We start from the raw sequence: 22,461 nt of genomic DNA, 5'->3' as shown, positions 1-22,461 counted from the left end.
GAGAACACTCAGACTAGCGCGTGAAGTTCATGTGCGCATTCGCGTCCTTTTCTGCAGATGCACGTTGTAAGATAGGCTACTTTTATGTTTTCTATATCTGATTAATCTAATATAAGAAGCGTTTGGTTGAGCTTAATAAGCTAGCAAAGCGCTGCCGTTATACCGGCTGTGTTCATTCTCTTCAGTTTCAGCTCAAACACATATTTCATGCTCGACATGATGGTTTAGAGACAGTCATATTCTTTTTAGATAGGCTATTTCTTTCTCAGAATCATTGATATTAGTAATGCAGCAGTGCTAAACTGTTCTCGTATTTTTTAACAGTAGACCTAGTTTATTTAAAGTTGTTTTTCGCTATGAGTTCGAAAACGCGCAGTGATGTTTGTAAACGCTTCGATCATGAATAATAAAATGAAGTGCATGATGTGCAGAGTCAATCTGTCAAAGCATTATGATGAGAACAGGATTTTAATAAAATGTTGTTTCTGTGTGCTTTCGTTGTCCGTGTATCAGCGTTGTTAAGGGAAGAGCGCATTCAAAATGTTCCGTTTAAAACCCTTCGCCTGTAAAATCTAGCACGCTGAAGTTCACGTGCGCATTCACGTCCTTTTGTGTTGATTTATGTCGTAATAGGTTCATAATAATCTTCATATTAATATTGATATAGGGTGCGTTTGGTTGAGTTTATTAACCAGCTAGCAAGCTCTGCAAGGTGTTATTTCACAGTTTCAGCTCAAAGGCAATGCTCGATATTACTGACTTGGTTATTTGAGACGGTCATTTTATAAAGATGTTTCTTTTTCAAAGACATTTATGCATCATAATCTAGCAGTTATTTTTTGTTTTATATGTTCATGTTTTCATATACCCGTTTTCATGTCACGTTTGTATTTGTCAACAACCATTTTCATAACAGTATTTTCATTATCTCAATGACGGACAGGCCCCGCCCCCTGCACATGCCCCGCCCCCAATTACTCGAGTACTCGTTTTTGAGACCTATGTATCGATGATCGAAATGAGAAATTGACAAAAATGCCCATCCCTAGTTTGATTAGGGTTGGAGCTAAATGTCACCACTGAAAACATAATTATGTATATTATATTGCATTTCTGCCAATAGATCCTCATAAATATTACACACTGCACCTTTAAGAAATAAACCGCATGTATAACAGTAATTGGATCCGTGCAGCTCTTAAAGTGACAGCAGCCTAATATTCCTGCTGCTGTCTGTGTTTTTAATGTTAAACAAACAAGAGAAAGAATAAAAATCACACTGCTCTTGACTGAATAACTTTTGTAACTTTAATAAAGATGAATCTATATTTAATTTATACAGTGCAGTGTTATTTTACAATTGAGTATTATAAATTATTATGTTTATTTGTGCTATTGCTTGTAATTTGATTATTTATTTATTTTTTATTACTGATAGTTAACTTGTCTTTAACAATATTTGAAATCTCTATGAGTAAGGCTATTAGGTTTTGGTGTCATAACGAAAACAATAACTAACCTATTATATTTTATTTTATTTTTGTGGTGGGGCCAGTGAAAATTTGGGCAGATAATAATTGTATTACTATTATTTATTTTAAGGTGTCATGAACTGACTTTTTAAAAAAATGTATACTGTTGTCTGAGGTCAACTAATGACGTTCACATGGTTTTTACATTTAAAAAACATCATAATGAATAAGCAATAGGCTATTTTCTGCCTTGGTTTTGAGGTTCTCTGAAGTAACACTGGGTTTTGATGGGCGTGCCGCACTGAAGACTTGGAAGTAAACGCCCACGGCTAGGATTGGATAAGATTTGCATATTTAATGAGCTTCTGCTCACCTGAACCGGAATGAATCTCCCACAGGGCTTGCAAAAATGTCTTTATCAAACAAACACAATGATTTATCTCTCATCCACCTGCGATTGATTGGAATGTTATTTTTTTATTACTTAGCCTGCCTGATCGGTGGATATAAGCGTGAACCGTACAAGCGCGCCCTTGAGGTCAAGAGAGTTATTTCACTATTTAAGATAGCCCGTCGGCAGGCCGGGCTTACATTTTGGTAGCCCATCTGGAAAACGCATAACCCCGGGACATTGGGCTTTGCGAGCACTGGCCCATACATGTCCGAGTCTGATCCCGATTCGCAATGAACCAACAACACCACAAATAAAGGATTCTTCAGCCTTCGACAGCGTGCTAATGTTCAGTTAGACACGTACACATAATCAATAGATATCAAACGATCTGTAACAATGCAATATTATCGCATAAAAAAAACATTTTTACTCACATAAGTGTGGTTAATCTCATCCTGTCTGCAAATCCAGCCTCTTGTGCTCTTGTCTCAAACGACCCTGTAGTTAAATGAAGGAACAGACACGCAATGTCTCCCCCACGTGAGCTGGATATTCATTAAAGATAAAGTTGATTCATTGCGTTCATAATATTGGAATCCGAATGAAGCTTATGCGGTATGTTTCGAAATTCTATGCGGTTTAGCTCCATGTAGGCCTGTGTTATGTTAGTGGCATGAGTCGGTGGGCCGTTTTTTCTTACTGTATGTCATAATGTACTGCTAAAAGAGCATTTTGAGCATTTGAGGGTTTTCAATTCAGAAATCCTCTCCTGTGGTCTGTAAGACAGAGATTCAGGTAAAAGAGGGCATCCTGCGGTGCAGTCGTTGAGCCTGATAATCTGGAGAAGGTGACCTGATAGATGTAGGTGGAGTGCCCTCTACCAGCATCAGATATGGGACAAGGTGGAACAGACGAAAAGAAGTCTTCTAATCAGACCTTCTCTTTCTCTCTGTACTGTACTCAATTTAATTGACTGGTCTTGCTATGATAGCAGCAAAAAAAGACAATGCAATTGCAATCAGATAGTCTGGGGGCAATTCTGACAGTATCTTCAAATCACAAACAAGCTAGAGTGATGATAGATATTCAGCTCTTTCTCTGACCGAGAAAAAGCTTTCTCTGCAATTATCAGTCTTTCTGTGGTGTGAAAGTGATTGTTTGGATGTCCAGCACTGTTATCTGCTGTCTAGTTTTTATGTCAAATGAATTTCAACCAAATATCAACTTTCAAATATGTAATGAACATTCTATATGTATGCATGCATGAACATTATCAATATGTGAATTAGTATGTTTGAAGACTGTTCTTGACTCGAGATTACTTAAGTAAAAAGTCTCCTATGCTCACCAAGGCTGCATTTATTTATTTATAACAGTACTATTGTGAATCAATTTTGAATAACCGTTTTATATTGGAATAAATTTTAAAAATTAATTTATTCCTGTGATGTCAAAGCTGAATTTTCCTTCTAATATGATGATTTGCATCAAGAAACATTTCTTATGATGATCAATGCTGAAAATAGCTGTGCTACTTAATATTTTCTTTGCACTAGCGGCAACAAATCTAATTTGCAGCCAGGGCGTCTAGCAACTCTCCGTTGGCTTGCGAGCTGGAAGAACCAAACTCAGTTCAGGCCAATCACATCGTGTATAGAGTCGGTGGGTTGGGCTTAACATAATGACGGCAGAGTTTCGGTGGTTCTGCATGTTACTTGTAGACAAAGAAGCTGGCGAACAGCGCTCTTTTGAATCGGCTTTGGCTGCGCCTCTGGAAGACTTGGAGTTAAGCTTTTCTTTGAGAAAAGAACAAAGAACGGCACTGAAGTCATTCTTAAGATAGGAAGATGTGTTCGGATTTTTGCCGACCGGATACAACGAAAGTTTAATCTATCAACTACCTTCACCTTCTTCGTTGCTCTGGTTGGTTGTGGCGCTATCCTATTGCGTGCAGAGGGACTTTGAAAGACAACCGTTTATCCCGCCACTCGGATTGAGCCCTGCCAAATGGTGTGTTCCCAGACCCAACATCTTGATGTGGGTCTGGCTTGTCAGGCTAAAAAAAAGTATTATTTGAACTAGAAATGATTTGTAACACTATATTCGAAATGCCTTTACTGTCACTTTTGATCAATTTAATGCATCCTTGCTCAATAAAAGTGTAATTTCTTTAGATTTCTTTAGCCTGTGAATCAGAAAAAGCCTATTTTGTGTTTGCACACTGAGAAAAGGCGTTTATTTGCCAAAGAACATGTATTTATTGTATTCATCTTCATTATTTTTGTTATAGCTGTATGAAAACCACAAGCCTCAGTTATTACAGTAATAGAACAAAAGCTTCAATTTGGTTTCTGAAAGACTTTTTAGAAATGAACAGCAGCTGAATTGCCTATTTTCTGCAAAAACAATGAATACATTATGTTCCTCATACTTATTGTCTCCCAATATCCACATTTCAGTGCTTGTAGACTCAAACTTTTCTTCATGAAGGTCACAACTTCATGTCAAACAAAAGATCGGTTCACATGGACTTAAACTCAAACGATGTAAGTATAATAATAAAAAAACGAAACAAAGTAACTCTCACACTCCCTAGATGATGGCGATGTAAGTCAAGTGTAACAGTAAAGACAAGATCTGAGAATAAAGTTACAAAGACATTGTGCTCAGTGGATTTCTCCCACTCTCACAGCCTGGAGGGCACATTAATATGTAATAGCTCAGGAAAGCTCACTCATTTTTATCATAAAGAGATTCATTAATATGAACCGCACTGAGCTGCATGGCTCACGCACCCTTTAGGCTGCAAAAACCACACCGTAAGGGACTGAGCTGTGCATGATTAATCATTTAGTTGCTATGGAACTTCAAATCAACCACAAACAGATCATAAAAAATTGATAAGATAAACCATGTATTTGTGATAAGCATATACTACATTCATTGGATATGCTTCTACTTTTGTACAACTAAAATGAGCCGTGAAATCATAACCTTATCATTATCAAGACCTTTGAAAACCAAAAATGTGACTCTGTGTACTTTGTTCTTTTAAAGTCATAGGTAAAGCAGGATTCTCATATCCACCCCCTGCTGACTGTTAGGGTAACTACAGTCTGGTCAGATTGAGGATCATCCTCGGATCAAACAACATGAGGTGCATTGCACACTGAACAGATGTATCCAGAATATCTTAGGAAAATGTGCAAGATTCATAGCATCGAAGTTTAGTTAACCTCGAATCAAATAGTTCCTTTAGTACACTAGCACATTGTTTGCAAAGATATGCTCAATTTCAGATTTACCAACATTGAAATTGATAGTTGGTCATGAGATGTAGTTTTTGGACAAATCTATAAAAAGCTAATCAGTCATTTGTCTGCCCACACTACAAGTGAAAATGTTACGTGATGCAAGAAAATTTGCTTTAATCACTTTTTGCTTTATTGCATCTTTCCTGATGAGGAAACAATAAGGGTCAATCCTACTAATTTTTACATGGAGAGAAGAAAAGAGTGCAGATAATGATCATCAGACGAAGCAGGCCTGTCTTGTTTGACATAACATTACCTTGCTAATAAAATGGATCAGCGTAAACCAACACCAAGTGGGCCATAAAAAAATGCAATATAATGCAAAGTAAACAGCTTTACAGCAAAGGTTTATGTAGCAGCAATAGGGTGTTTTGAACAAATTTTCAATTTATACAATTCTATAATGTATAGTTTAGGGTTCAGGGAGTGAAAGTACACTACCAGTCAAAAGTTTGGTGTCAGATTTCTTTAAAATATATATTTTTTTATTCAGGAATGATGCAATTAAATGATCAAAAGTGAGAGTAAGACATTCATAAAGATAGAAAGAAAAATGCTTTTCAACTTTCTATTCATCAATGAAATCCAAACTTTATTTTTTACCCCAAAATCCCATATATAATAACTTTATTTTACCTATGCACTGTAAAAAAAAAAATCAGGTCTCCAATTGAAAATTTTCTAGTGACCGATCACATCTAAATTTTTCAGTTGGCAAAATTTAATTTCTGTGAATTGATGCAATTTAATTCACAGAAATTCAATTTGGCCAACTAAAAACACTAGAAAATGTTCAATTGGAGACCTTTTTTTTTTTACAGTGTGTGTACTTACAGTGTACTTACCTAAGAAAATACTGCGTAATATAAGGTAACTATAGGGATTAAAGGGATAGTTCACAAAAAATGTTAAATTATCCTATGATTTACTCACTCTCAAGCTATCCTAGGTGTATACGACATTCTTCTTTCAGACGAACACAATCTCAGTTATTTAAAAGAAGTTCTGGCTCTTCCAAGCTTCATAATGGGAGTGAATGGCGGTCCTGATTCTGAAGTCCAAAAAAGTCCATCCATCCATCATAAAAGTAATCCATACGACTCCACGGGGTTGATAAATGCCTTCTGAAGCAAAGTGATGCGTTTGTGTAAGAAAAATATCCATATTTAAAACTTTATAAACTAAAATAACTAGCTTCCGTCAGACGGCATTTGAACAAAACTGTGATAATATTGATAATCGTGATAATTTTGGTCACTATAATCGGAATATGAAATTTTCATACCGTCCCATCCCTACTCGTACGTAAGTTGACTTGCATAGGCCGTCTGCTGGAAGCTAGTTTTAGTTTATAAAGTTTTAAATATGGATATTTTTGTTACAAAACCCCATCGCTTTGCTCCCCTGGAGTTGTTTGGATTACTTTTATGATGGATGGATGCACATCAAAATCAGGGCCGCCATTCACTCCCATTATAAAGCTTAGAAGAGCAAAGATATTTTTTAATATGATTCCGATTGTCTGAAAGAAGAAAGTCATATACAACTAGGATGGCTTGAGGGCGAGTAAATCATGGGATAATTTTCATTTTTGGGTGAACTATCCCTTTAAGGTTAGGTTTAGAGGTTGGTTCAGGGTTAGTAGTACATAGTTATTACCCAGTTGTTGTAATTACGGTGATAAGTACATTGTATGTACATCTGGCAGTTCTACCAGGTGTCCGAAAAGAACAATACATTTGCAACGTCTTACAACAACAGCTATGAAGATTTTGGTGCATTTCTTATCTTCACAGTGGTGCGCTTTCATTCCTCCCTATAAGCCAAAACTTAACGTCCATACCAGCTAGATCAGAAATGATCATAAAATACAGTCTATTGTTGCTAAACTGCAGAACATGCTTTATAATAATATGTTATTAACTGCATTAAGCCACAAAAGTGATGCTTATATATTAGGGGTGTAACGGTACACAAAACTGACGGTTCGGTACGTACCTCGGTTTTGAAGTCACGGTTCGGTACAGCAGTTTTAAAAAATTGCTTTTTATTTATTAAACAGTGGTTTACTGAAAAAATTGTGTCTGACCTTAAATTAATTCAATTATAATAAAATGTTCTTAAGGACAATGCTGTAAACTATATAGGGAGCCCTTACTTGCACATTATTACTATAATATTAAAGGTTAACAACAGAGCCCATACTATGAGCCTATATTCAGCTGATATTCATGTTTAGATATAATAATCAACACTCAAATAACACATTGTGTGCAAACATGTAAACTTCACACTGGCCGCTTGAATTGACGCGCCTATAAAGTGATCAGTCGTCACATTAAAGAGCCTCAAAACGGCATTTATCGTTTGAATTTCGTGATGAAATGGACTGAATACTTAATATGTTTAAGTGGGAACTAGGATTGAAGTGTGTTCCGCGCTTTAAACAAGCCGACTGTTAACTGTTAAAGATTGCATTCGGAACCGTTGCGCACCGAACCGAACCGAAAGCCCTGTACCGAGAAGGTTCGGTACGAATACGTGTTCCGTTACACCCCTACTATATATATAGCAAAAAAGTTTAGGATGCGGCCTACTGTATATCCCTGTATGCCTTGCAATATCACACGCATCTGGGGAAACTGGTTTCCCCAAGGAGAGCACCATCACTGGATTTATAGCAGCCGTGACAAAGCACAATATGTGTCAGATGAGCCATCTCTCAGCCACACACTCCTACAGTGGATCCTCCATCATATCTCCCTCCAAAAAGATCACTGGTCATCATTCTTCAGCTTCTCTTTCCCTAGAGCAGGGAATGGAAAGGCCAGGAAAACAATAATCTGAAGGCAGGTAGATCATCAGTCACAATACATGCTAAATCTATACGTCAAACCCTGAGTAAAGGCAACATTCCCTCACAGAGAATTCAGCGCACTTTCAGCAACGTTAATAAAGTTAATAATTTACTTGATCCACAGGATCACAAGTTTATTTCCTCTTTATTGCACGTGATTTATGATAGGACGCTCCTACTGCTGGATGCCCACATTTTATTGTAGGGCTGCATAACTTTAGCTTGATACTGAGTAACTGAAACAGAGATGCAAACTTCATCAAATGTGAGACAAATTCTGCTGTAAAGCAGCTAAAAAGACAATAGTGTCATTAGTCAGCTCAAGTCAGTTCAGTTCAATAAATGTGTAAGGTTCATCAACTATGAATTGTAGTGTGATTAGAGAACACAAAGCTGAATGAAACTAAGATACATGTGGATTGCAATAAAGGAAGGATTTTAAAAAATAAAATATTTTTTCAGCGTTCACACTTATTCAAATGAACCCCAAAATAAACGGCCAAAATGCATAACAAGTTTATGTGTAAACGCCCCCAGAAAGAGTTGGGTCTCAATTCTCTTCCATGGACCTGATTCAACCACTTGAATTCGGGACTAGGAGATATGACTCAGATTTTTTCATAACATCAAATATTTTCAAAAGAAACATTTCAATCAATCAATTACAATCCACATCTATCTCGTCGTATCTCAAGTCATACTGTACAGTGTCAGTCTACAGTAGAAAGTCACTATTGCATCCTGTTTATCATCAAACAAACAGGCTCCACCCATGCAAGATCCTCAAACAGACTGGCATGTGATGTCATGTGATGCATTTTGGATGCGTCAGCAAATACAGTTCTGCAGGCGGACTGCTCTTTTGCTCTTTCACACTCAAGATCCAGCTCTCATTTGATCATTATCTTTGTCCTGATCCACCACCTGCAACTTAATACCAAATTCATCCCCAGATCAGCACTTTATGAGCTAAAAATCTAGGTAGCCTGACAGTCACTCCCACTAGGTTTATTCAGAGTTTCTGTTCTTCTATTAATTCTTAGGCCCTGAGCCAACTCTAAAGATATGAGAAATCCCTGGAAGAGATTGAAACTCAGATGTGGAGCACTACAAGCCAGAATGGGGATTAAACACACACCTCGCACAGATCCTCTACACCAGCGCGAAACAATACAAGACTAGCACAAAGCAGACTATGATTTTGGGGAATTTTCCCATTAAAAAATGTGTGTGATTTTAGGGGATTTTTCGAGATGCACTTAGTAAAAGAATATGGCTAGTGCAATCTATAGCAGTGGTTCTCAACAGGGGTCCAGCACCCATCAACTATATTTCCTTATATGGGGGTCCATTAAAAGTTGTGTTTCGGGGGCAAAAAAACCTGCTTTTTCAATAGGAATCCGCACTACCTGGAATTTTGTGTGAGGACTGGTACTGGACTGGTAACCTGAAGGTTGCCGGTTCGATTCTCAAAACCGGCAGGAAATTACTGAGGTGCCCTTGAGCAAAGCACCTAACCCCCCAATCGCTCCCCGGGTGCTAGGGCTGCAACAAACTATTATTTTAATTAGAGATGCTCCGATCAGCATTTTTGGGGCCGATCACCGATTGCCGATCACAGAATGGCAGGGGAATGGCAATCTTTTATCTATAATCTTGCAGAGTTTGCACCATTTGTAGAAATGAAACTAACTCTAAATTAACTGAGTCAAGATCTTGAAGAACCACCAAGTGTTTATTTTAGAAAATGAGATAACTTAAGGCTACTGTAGGCCATCTTTCCCAAATAAATGTACATAATAAATGTATATAATTATCTCAACTAAATATTTGATCATGCAGTGCATTTTTGTTTTTAAAAACAATTTTTCAGGTAGGTCTAACATTAGTATTGAGGTAAGAAATACTAAAGACATTTAATAAGAAATCAAATGTAAATTAATATTGGTCTTCCCTGAATAAATTAAATGAGATTAATCCTTACACTTAAGGTTGCAAAAGTTAGTCATTCAAGAGCAGTGAGTGTCATAAAGGTTCATCAAACAACACAAGACAAAGAGAAACTCAGAGACAGCAGCAGTTTATTCGACAGCTGTCACTTTAAGAGTGAACACGGATACGGTTACATGCAGCTGCACAAACGTTTACTCGCGAGTCACGACGGGGTTTACGTGCATACTCGTGTGTGTGTGTGTGTGTGTGTGTCTCCAGACCGTGCGCGCGAGTGCTGAGCGGTTTGAACACTGGCAAGACTCAAAAATAAATGCAAATGATAAACTTTAGTGACGATGCGACACTGCCTCGATTGTGCAAAGTGGCAAATCCTGTGTCAACTGTGCATCTCGATTTTAGTGCAGATGCGATGCGCTGATGTGAAGCCATTTGAGCATTTTGAAAGGGAGAGAGAGCGCGCGCACGCGGTGATTCACTCGCGCTGTTTGTGAACTTACGTCCCACAGAAAGTTTTCAAATGACTGCGTAAGTTATTTAACATAGAAATATGAATTGTACCTCACCTTCAGCATTATAATTATTTTACCCACGCCGGAAAGAGAATGAGACGGTGTCGCTGCATATCATGCCCTAGCTCTCACGGCAGGTGCGGGTTTATGTGTCGTCAGCATGCAATCGGTTCATGAGATCGGCCTTTTTGGAGACCGCTGATCAATCATCCCAAAGCGATTATCGAACGATCGAGATCGGTTGCCGATCAATCGGAGCACCCCTAATTTTAAAAATCGATTAATCTAACGATTATTAGACTGATTGATCGACTAATCATCGATTATTGTCATTGTCATCGACGACTAATCAGTACATTTTGACCGATTATTCAGCTTTTTCAATTAGTTAAAACATTGAGTAATACATATTCTAACTATAATATATAAAAAAGAAAGTCACTTCAGCTTTTGAAATGGTTGTTTTAATTAACTTTGAGACAAGTTCTCAGAACTCAAATCACAAACAAATGCTCTCTAAGCATTGTTTAAATATTATGTTCGCTTTCAATTGAAAAAATAAATAATAATAAACAAAAAATTAGCTGCATTACAGACAAAAAATAAATAAATAGATGTCTGAATGTAAACATCTCTTGGAAGCAGTTTTAAGAGCTTCATTTGTAAAACAATAATAGGCCCACTGCTTTTCTTAGAACTGAAACAGAAAAAGAGGACATTTACTTCAGGACACAAAGAATGGTAAAAATATTCATCTGCAAATGACATCGCAGACAAAATGACATAGTATTAATCTCTTACATGACAATTGAGCTGACAGATTGTCATTCGCCTTTTAATTAACAATATGAAAAAGTAACTGACATGATATTCTTCCTAACATCGCCTTTTGTAAGTCTTCATGCATATGGAACAAAATACAGGCAAGTGATGAGACTATAATATATATATTGCATTCTCTAATAAAGAGATTTACCGCTAGTTAGTTGTTTCCTCTTTAAGTGCTCCAACATGCACGTTGTGCTCCCGTGAAAAGTTTCGCCTTGCGCGTCTCAATCAGCTCCTGGTTCAGTAGTCAGGGCACTGATCAGGACAAGAGTCAATGGGCTAACTCCCTGATCAGTGCCCTGACTACTGAACTAGGAGGTGATTGAGACGCAGTTTGGTGAAACTTTCCCACATCTTGCTAGTTCAGATTTGTTTGCACTCCGTCTTTCGCGCTGTTTTCCTCTACCGCAACATTTGTAAGGGCTGCATTACACTCTAGCGCTACAGCGGCGTAGCGGTCAAATCGCGATATTGCAGGCCCTTACATTAGGTCACATGAGATCAAACCACTTCTCGACAACAAAGATATTTGTAGACAATTTTTTATTTTCGACGTTGTCGACAAAGTCGACTAATCGTTTCAGCCCTACCGGGCGCCACAGCAAAATGGCCGCTCCAGGTAGGGCTGGGCCGATAAACGATATCATATCGAATCGCGAGAAAAATTCATGTCGATAACGATGATAAGCTCTGGACATTTTTACTGGATATAGATTACTGTAACACCCAATCACACAGCAGAGATAAACGTGACAACAGCCAGTCAGAACCAGTCAGCGTCCAGCTTTTAACTTGCGTATCAAAAGTACACCCTCTACTGGCAAAGAAAACTCGACACGAGAAGAAAAAAATGAGTGGAAGCCGCGACGAACGTTAAATCAACCTTGCGTCATCATCCAAAGATGACGAATTTGTTGATAAAAGGTAGCACGAATTGTTACTCATTTGAACCGCGTCACACAGACGGCTCGGGTCAAAGTCCAAATGGCAGCGAGCTCACTAGAAGAGATCCGTTTACTCTGATCGGTCACACGAGCACTAAAGAGCACTGTGAGATCCAGTGAGAAGCGCGTTTAAAGCCAGACAAAACAGAGCTGACAAACAGCAGAAACACTGTGTGCAATACAGTCAGAAGGCTTTTCAATCTTATCCATAATTTACCATGAATTTACTGTTGTGACTAACTGCACTGTATGGTACTATGGCAGAAATGTGGGACATATTCTTATATAATTGTATTATATTATTAATGTAGACATGTATTGAATGTAGGCGTAATGAAATAGTATAACATTATTTTTTTGTGATTGAGCTATAGAATTTGTGCATTTATACTAAATGTCTTTAGGCTAGGTCTACTGTTTTTCATACAAATACCATAGAAACCATATAGATACATTTTACCAAGGTAGTGAAGAGCTATATGCGTGTTTTTAACTGTGGTTATCATGATCTAAATATATGATACCATGGAAGACCAATGGTTCATTTCAATAAAACTCAGTCATAATATTTACATTTTACCATATAAAAATGAGGTTGTTACAATTTTTACAGATGTCCGTGTTTTTGTTGATGAACATAAATTTACTTCTGCATCCTCCTGACTCAAGCTACTACTACTGTCAACTCACTGACAAAAGTCCATTTCTAAGATACAAAACATGTAATATTATTAATACTGCACTGCAAACTGTGCCGAAGATATATGCCAAAGTCAGGCAACACAAACCTGTTTCAAGACTAGAAACAATATCACCCATTAGAACATGCAGAAACTAAGACATTCATTTTTTCTATTAAGACATTTATTTTGTAAAGGAAAAATGACTGGAAAAGTGTAAGGAATTCAAAAACGTGAAGTGTTTGTCATATTCTGACAATAAAAAAAGTTTTTTCTGGTTTCTACAACTTTCACTTAGGAGCAAAAATCTGCCTTTAAATTTGAAAGAAAGAAATATTTGACATTTATCGTGATAATTATCGATATCGACTGATATGAATCACTTTTTGGCCATATCGCCCAGCCCTAGCTCCAGGTGTGTGTCCACGGTTTGCATTGTGTGTGTGTGTTCACTACTTACTGCTCCTAATGTGTGTGCACTAACTCGGATGGGTTAAAGGCAGAGGACAAATTCTGAGTATGGGTTACTTGGCCTTCACGTCATGTCACTTAATTACCTTTTTTGCATGTGAAATTTTGCAGAAATTTCGCTAATGTGATCGCGCCTTAAGAACCAGTGATCTATAGTGTTTCCACAAATCTACTGAAGTCCAGCAAACACATACCAGCATGTGAACCATTGCCACAAAGGCCTTCAAACTTGCAATCCCAGCTAACAGAACTTGGCTAATGGTGCATTCAAGTGCTCCTGGAAAGTTCTTATTTACAAGTTGGGAAGTTGTGTTTACGTGCATTCAAGTAACTTTCTCCGGCAAGATGGCGGTGTATCTTCTCTTTACTATACAAAAAGACACTATCTCTACAAGGAATGTGCAACAGGTGTGTTTTGCTTTTTAATGTTTTTAATTTATGAAGCCACTGTCAACTTTATCGTTACATATTATATTGTTTTATTACAAAGCTATCATATTTTGTGCAGGGAATTAGCTTATTTTGTGAAAAAAAAAAAAAAAAAAGTCTATAAATGTACATAAATAATGTACATTCAATGCAAATACCTATACATTTTGTGGTATCCCACCACTTTTCTCACTGACACGCCCCCAACTCTGACAATCCCGAGCTTCCCACTCGTATTTATGACTTTGTGATGGCGTTAATGTCAAATTAAATTAAATCTAATCAAATCAAAATCAACTTTTATTTATATAGCACAATAAAAATAACAGCAGTTGGCCATTGTTCTGTACAACAGAATAAATATCTAAAAACAAGAAAGACCGCAAAACAACAATAAGGGGAGTTTACATCAAAAACACCAATCAGAACATTAAACATTCATATCCAATCCGAAAATTCAACATTCATGTGCTTCAACTCGTAAATACCATCTTTTCGACATGACTTGAACGCACTGTAATGTTCTGGTTTGCCTCAAAATTATGAACAACTATTCTATCAGTAATGTTAACAGAAGTGATCTGGTTTTTAATAATGTTCTCAAAACGCGGGCACAAAAACATTATTTATACATCTTTCATCTTACATTCTTTTCTGAAATGTTTTCGTTGGACATTCATCTAACATTTTTTAAATTGCACTACTTGTTTCAGAATATTCAGAGAACATTCTAAAGTAACGGTCCCATAACGTTTACAAAACGATCAAGTGGAATGTTCCATTAACATTTGCATAACCCAGAATTTAAAACATTCTGAATGGAACTTTCAGAAATAAAATTTCCATAACTTAATGGACGTTAGCTAAGTGTTCTTAGAACATATTTTGGACCCACTTTATATTAGGTGGCCTTAACTACTATGTACTAACATTTAAATGAATCATTTGATACAATGCACAGTACTTAAAAATTACCTGCATGTAATTACATCTGTAATTAATTTCTGTAATTACATTCTGTATTTACCCTAACCTTACACCTTAAACCTACCCATCCCACCACACCTGTCCCTAACTTTACCCTTAAACTTACCCATCCCACACACCTGTCCCTAACTTTACCCTTAAACTTACCCATACCACCACACCTGTCCATAACTTTACCGTTAAACTTACCCATCCCACCACACCTGTCCATAACTTTACCCTTAAACTTACCCATCCCACCACACCTGTCCATAACTTTACCCATCCCACCACACCTGTCCATAACTTTACCGTTAAACTTACCCATCCCACCACACCTGTCCATAACTTTACCCATCCCACCACACCTGTCCCTAACTTTACCCTTAAACTTACCCATCCCACCACACCTGTCCCTAACTTTACCCTTAAACTTACCCACACCACCACACCTGTCCCTAACTTTACCCTTAAACTTACCCATCCCACCACACCTGTCCATAACTTTACCCATCCCACCACACCTGTCCATAACTTTACCCATCCCACCACACCTGTCCATAACTTTACCCTTAAACTTACCCATCCCACCACACCTGTCCCTAACTTTACCCTTAAACTTACCCATCCCACCACACCTGTCCCTAACTTTACCCTTAAACTTACCCACACCACCACACCTGTCCCTAACTTTACCCTTAAACTTACCCATACCACCACACCTGTCCCTAACTTTCCCCTTACACTTACCCATCCCACCACACCTGTCCATAACTTTACCCATCCCACCACACCTGTCCATAACTTTACCCTTAAACTTACCCATCCCACCACACCTGTCCCTAATTTTACCCTTAAACTTACCCATACCACCACACCTGTCCATAACTTTACCGTTAAACTTACCCATCCCACCACACCTGTCCATAACTTTACCCATCCCACCACACCTGTCCATAACTTTACCCTTAAACTTACCCATCCCACCACACCTGTCCCTAACTTTACCCTTAAACTTACCCATCCCACCACACCTGTCCCTAACTTTACCCTTAAACTTACCCATACCACCACAGCTCTCCTTAACTTTACTCTTAAACTTACCCATCCCACCACACCTGTCCATAACTTTACTCTTAAACTTACCCATACCACCACACCTGTCCCTAACTTTACTCTTAAACTTACCCATACCACCACACCTGTCCCTAACTTTACCCTTAAACTTACCCATCCCACCACACCTGTCCCTAACTTTACTCTTAAACTTACCCATACCACCACACCTGTCCCTAACTTCACCTTTAAACTTACCCATACCACCACACCTGTCCCTAACTCTACCCTTAAACTTACCCATCCCACCACACCTGTCCCTAACTCTACCCTTAAACTTACCCATACCACCACACCTGTCCCTAACTCTACCCTTAAACGTACCCATCCCACCACACCTGTCCTTAACTTTATCCTTTAAACTTACCCATCCCACCACACCTGTCCCTAACTTTACCTTTAAACTTACCCATACCACCACACCTGTCCTTAACTTTATCCTTTAAACTTACCCATCCCACCACACCTGTCCTTAACTTTACCTTTAAACTTACCCATCCCACCACACCTGTCCCTAACTTTACCTTTAAACTTACCCATACCACCACACCTGTCCTTAACTTTATCCTTTAAACTTACCCATCCCACCACACCTGTCCCTAACTTTACCTTTAAACTTACCCATACCACCACACCTGTCCTTAACTTTATCCTTTAAACTTACCCATCCCACCACACCTGTCCTTAACTTTATCCTTTAAACTTACCCATCCCACCACACCTGTCCCTAACTTTACCTTTAAACTTACCCATACCACCACACCTGTCCTTAACTTTATCCTTTAAACTTACCCATCCCACCACACCTGTCCCTAACTCTACCCTTAAACTTACCCATACCACCACACCTGTCCCTAACTCTACCCTTAAACTTACCCATACCACCACACCTGTCCCTAACTCTACCTTTAAACTTACCCATACCACCACACCTGTCCTTAACTTTATCCTTTAAACTTACCCATACCACCACACCTGTCCCTAACTTAACCCTTGAACTTACCCATACCACCACACCTGTCCTTAACTTTATCCTTTAAACTTACCCATCCCACCACACCTGTCCCTAACTTTACCTTTAAACTTACCCATACCACCACACCTGTCCTTAACTTTATCCTTTAAACTTACCCATACCACCACACCTGTCCCTAACTTAACCCTTGAACTTACCCATCCCACCACACCTGTCCCTAACTTTACCCTTAAACTTACCCATCCCACCACACCTGTCCCTAACTTTACCCTTGAACTTACCCATCCCACCACACCTGTCCTTAACTTTATCCTTAAACTTACCCATCCCACCACACCTGTCCCTAACTTTACCCTTGAACTTACCCATCCCACCACACCCATCCCTAACTTTACCCTTAAACTTACCCATACCACCACATCTGTCTCTAACTTTACCCTTAAACTTACCCATCCCACCACACCTGTCCCTAACTTTACCCTTGAACTTACCCATCCCACCACACCTGTCCCTAACTTTACCCTTAAACTTACCCATACCACCACACCTGTCTCTAACTTTACCCTTAAACTTACCCATCCCACCACACCTGTCCCTAACTTTACCCTTAAACTTACCCACACCACCACACCTGTCCCTAACTTTACTCTTAAACTTACCCATACCACCACACCTGTCCCTAACTTCACCTTTAAACTTACCCATACCACCACACCTGTCCCTAACTCTACCCTTAAACTTACCCATCCCACCACACCTGTCCCTAACTCTACCCTTAAACTTACCCATACCACCACACCTGTCCCTAACTCTACCCTTAAACGTACCCATCCCACCACACCTGTCCTTAACTTTATCCTTTAAACTTACCCATCCCACCACACCTGTCCCTAACTTTACCTTTAAACTTACCCATACCACCACACCTGTCCTTAACTTTATCCTTTAAACTTACCCATCCCACCACACCTGTCCTTAACTTTACCTTTAAACTTACCCATCCCACCACACCTGTCCCTAACTTTACCTTTAAACTTACCCATACCACCACACCTGTCCTTAACTTTATCCTTTAAACTTACCCATCCCACCACACCTGTCCCTAACTTTACCTTTAAACTTACCCATACCACCACACCTGTCCTTAACTTTATCCTTTAAACTTACCCATCCCACCACACCTGTCCTTAACTTTATCCTTTAAACTTACCCATCCCACCACACCTGTCCCTAACTTTACCTTTAAACTTACCCATACCACCACACCTGTCCTTAACTTTATCCTTTAAACTTACCCATCCCACCACACCTGTCCCTAACTCTACCCTTAAACTTACCCATACCACCACACCTGTCCCTAACTCTACCCTTAAACTTACCCATACCACCACACCTGTCCCTAACTCTACCTTTAAACTTACCCATACCACCACACCTGTCCTTAACTTTATCCTTTAAACTTACCCATACCACCACACCTGTCCCTAACTTAACCCTTGAACTTACCCATACCACCACACCTGTCCTTAACTTTATCCTTTAAACTTACCCATCCCACCACACCTGTCCCTAACTTTACCTTTAAACTTACCCATACCACCACACCTGTCCTTAACTTTATCCTTTAAACTTACCCATACCACCACACCTGTCCCTAACTTAACCCTTGAACTTACCCATACCACCACACCTGTCCTTAACTTTATCCTTAAACTTACCCATCCCACCACACCTGTCCCTAACTTTACCCTTGAACTTACCCATCCCACCACACCTGTCCCTAACTTTACCCTTAAACTTACCCATCCCACCACACCTGTCCCTAACTTTACCCTTGAACTTACCCATCCCACCACACCTGTCCTTAACTTTATCCTTAAACTTACCCATCCCACCACACCTGTCCCTAACTTTACCCTTGAACTTACCCATCCCACCACACCCATCCCTAACTTTACCCTTAAACTTACCCATACCACCACATCTGTCTCTAACTTTACCCTTAAACTTACCCATCCCACCACACCTGTCCCTAACTTTACCCTTGAACTTACCCATCCCACCACACCTGTCCCTAACTTTACCCTTAAACTTACCCATACCACCACACCTGTCTCTAACTTTACCCTTAAACTTACCCATCCCACCACACCTGTCCCTAACTTTACCCTTAAACTTACCCACACCACCACACCTGTCCATAACTTTACCCTTAAACTTACCCATCCCACCACACCTGTCCCTAACTTTACCCTTAAACTTACCCACACCACCACACCTGTTCATAACTTTACCCTTAAACTTACCCACACCACCACACCTGTCCATAACTTTACCCTTAAACTTACCCATCCCACCACACCTGTCCCTAACTTTACCCTTAAACTTACCCACACCACCACACCTGTCCATAACTTTACCCTTAAACTTACCCATCCCACCACACCTGTCCATAACTTTACCCTTAAACTTACCCATCCCACCACACCTGTCCCTAACTTTACCCTTAAACTTACCCATCCCACCACACCTGTCCCTAACTTTACCCTTGAACTTACCCATCCTACCACACCTGTCCTTAACTTTACCCTTGAACTTACCCATCCTACCACACCTGTCCTTAACTTTATCCTTAAACTTACCCATCCCACCACACCTGTCCCTAACTTTACCCTTGAACTTACCCATCCCACCACACCCATCCCTAACTTTACCCTTAAACTTACCCATACCACCACATCTGTCTCTAACTTTACCCTTAAACTTACCCATCCCACCACACCTGTCCCTAACTTTACCCTTGAACTTACCCATCCCACCACACCTGTCCCTAACTTTACCCTTAAACTTACCCATACCACCACACCTGTCTCTAACTTTACCCTTAAACTTACCCATCCCACCACACCTGTCCCTAACTTTACCCTTAAACTTACCCACACCACCACACCTGTCCATAACTTTACCCTTAAACTTACCCATCCCACCACACCTGTCCCTAACTTTACCCTTAAACTTACCCACACCACCACACCTGTCCATAACTTTACCCTTAAACTTACCCACACCACCACACCTGTCCATAACTTTACCCTTAAACTTACCCATCCCACCACACCTGTCCCTAACTTTACCCTTAAACTTACCCACACCATCACACCTGTCCATAACATTACCCGTATCCCACCTCAATATCAGCAAAAGTGTTGGGCAATACAATATGAACACAATAAGTACATTGTCCTTATTTTTTGATGCAAGTACATAGTAGTTAAGGCCACCTAATATAAAGTGGGACCCATATTTTTGTTTGGTAAGTCATGAAAAGTATCTTTTACTCAAAAATACTTTTGTAGCTATAAACACACAGGCAGAATCATACAGCAAACGAGTATTTTGCTTACTCAAACGGTGTGTGTGCCAAAGGCATTGTTTAAAACAGCTCTACACAATATTTTGGTAGCTCAGCCAACATGAGACTTCAACTGAAAATTCAAAGGGGCGTGAACACCATCACACCTGTTCTGATGTGTAGACTTTCTACTTCAATACCCGTCTGTCTACAAACACAATAACTGTGTGTACCTTACCTTTGTTGTCTCTCGTGCACAATTCTTCATATTCATTTTTTACCTGACCAGAGGTGAGACTAAGCCCAGCCATATCTGGCCCACTCATGACCTGCGTTAAACCTGTAATTCACCTGACGCACTACAGGATCGCAGGAAGGTATAATTACAATAAACACATCCACTTACTCAATAAAGAAGCTCGCTCCTTCCTTCGTAAACCCTTCCTCCCAACCTGTGGGTAGATCTAAGAGGCAGGAAAAAAGAAAACGTTCGCGAAACTTTTAGCGTCCTGTTTTTCTGGATGCATGTGCAACTGAATAACAGTGGAATCTCGAAAGCTAAATGGAAGCATGAATGCACGTACCGGACCGGATCATGTGTCCAGAATTGACAGGTTCACCAGTGCGGGGATGAAGCCAAGTGGTGGTGCACGTCTCATCGCTGGCAGGAAAACAAACCACCTGTTAGCGATGCAATTGGCTGGAAAACACTCGAACGGTATGAGAAAGAAATTCTTTCTAATGCAATAGTAAACACATATCCTCACTCAATGAAAAAGACCCTGCCGTCCCCGCACACCCCAAAGGAGCAGTTCTCAGGTAAGGTGTCCCGCCGGAGCGGCGCCGCCATTATTCCCGTGTAAAGTCCTGTCTACCTCTCATTCCTCCTCGCTGTCCTCCCTCTGTAGCGATCAGCGCTCGGGCAAAAGGCGGTTAAAGGGGAGGGCTAACTTTGCACTTGGCTTTCAGTGAGCAAGCTTGGCCGACAAAAAAACATAAATTCCGTATAATACAGACTATCTTCCTCAAACATAGAGATAATCATTGCTCACGCTCTTGAGACAACATACAATATTTTTTTCTCTATTTTAATCCAAACACAAATGCTATTGTTTGTACAGAGATTGTATTTTTTTTAAAGTTGAGGATGTTAATTAAACTGTAATAGTACAAAAGATAATGAAAATTAATAATAGTAATAATGACAATGTTAAATGTGTGTATGTGGGGGGGGGGGGGTGTAAACAACATAAACCCTTCATATCGACATATGTAAAGGTACCGAAGCATCAAACACCACAAGATTACCATATAGAGAGGTGTGTGAAAATTAAATGGTTACAATATCATTGTGAATTGTGAATCCCATTACTCGCCAGGAAGTTATGGCAGAGAAATTGCCAGACATAAGAAACTTTATGAGAACCTCTTATGGAATATTTTATAATATTTGTATATATATTTTTAGTCAATATTTTATAATATTTGTATATATATTTTTTAGTCAAAACATATTTAGTCAACACTTATCTGTATATTTAATTTTAGTGCTTTTTGCTCAAATAAACTGTATTTAACCTATGTGTGTCTTTCAAAGCATTCATGGCATTCATTCATTCATTCATTCAGTACTGTATTCAGGTCTGTATGATATATTATAGGCCTCAATATAAATGTAAATTCCCTCTATTTTCCATGTTTTTACCTATTTCTACTTACCATATGCAACAGTTGCACAGATGTGTCAACCTGCCTGTGAGATTTCTCACAGTTACTTATATATGTAATAATAAAAATATATTGTTCTGTTATACCTTTCTACTTGATCCACTTAAGGTGAATTCAGGTTGATTGGGACACTCTTTCCAAGTCATCTCAATGGCAAAAGGTGTCCCAATCGCCCTTAATTCAACTCTAAATTACTTTTGTTATTCTAATTTAGACCGGTGGATTCAGTCATTTTGACTTTTTGAATAAAAACATTACATTTACCACAGGAAACACAAATATAAGTGTTAAACGGCATTAATATATATAAAAGTATAAAAAGATAATTGCAAAACTAGTCACTAGGTTTTACTCTGTTGTTTTTTCTAACTTTCTTTTATTGTTTATTCATTGTCATACAGTATAAGACTCTGGCATGTGTCCTAAAAAAAGTCAAATCAAAATAAATAGCTTTACAAATAATATATGTTTA

General features: G+C 39.0%; 1 protein-coding gene across 3 annotated transcripts in view; it reads right to left on the bottom strand.

Annotated features, from left to right (window-relative positions):
• Positions 1 to 21,185, bottom strand: part of plekha7a (pleckstrin homology domain containing, family A member 7a) — a 159,947-nt gene extending 138,762 nt beyond the window's left edge. For 2 of the 3 annotated variants that reach the window (XM_079825010.1, XM_079825015.1), the window contains exons 1-3: positions 21,029 to 21,185; positions 20,846 to 20,922; positions 20,668 to 20,725 (exon numbers count right to left, since the gene is read on the bottom strand). Coding sequence is in view for 1 of the 3 variants with exons in the window: in XM_079825007.1 (XP_079681133.1) it covers positions 20,668 to 20,725; positions 20,846 to 20,922; positions 21,029 to 21,111 (218 nt within the window). In the remaining 2 variants the exon portion in view is untranslated. The remainder of the gene's footprint in view (positions 1 to 20,667; positions 20,726 to 20,845; positions 20,923 to 21,028) is intronic. The other variant, XM_079825007.1, reaches the window with a different exon arrangement.
• Positions 21,186 to 22,461: the final 1,276 nt, after the last annotated feature.

The sequence above is a fragment of the Gobio gobio genome (genome assembly GCF_949357685.1).
Source record: "Gobio gobio genome assembly, chromosome: 9".
In the NCBI taxonomy this organism is placed as follows: Eukaryota; Metazoa; Chordata; class Actinopteri; order Cypriniformes; family Gobionidae; genus Gobio; species Gobio gobio.
Note: the sequence above shows the minus strand (reverse complement) of the source record. Positions and strands in the feature narration are given on the sequence as shown.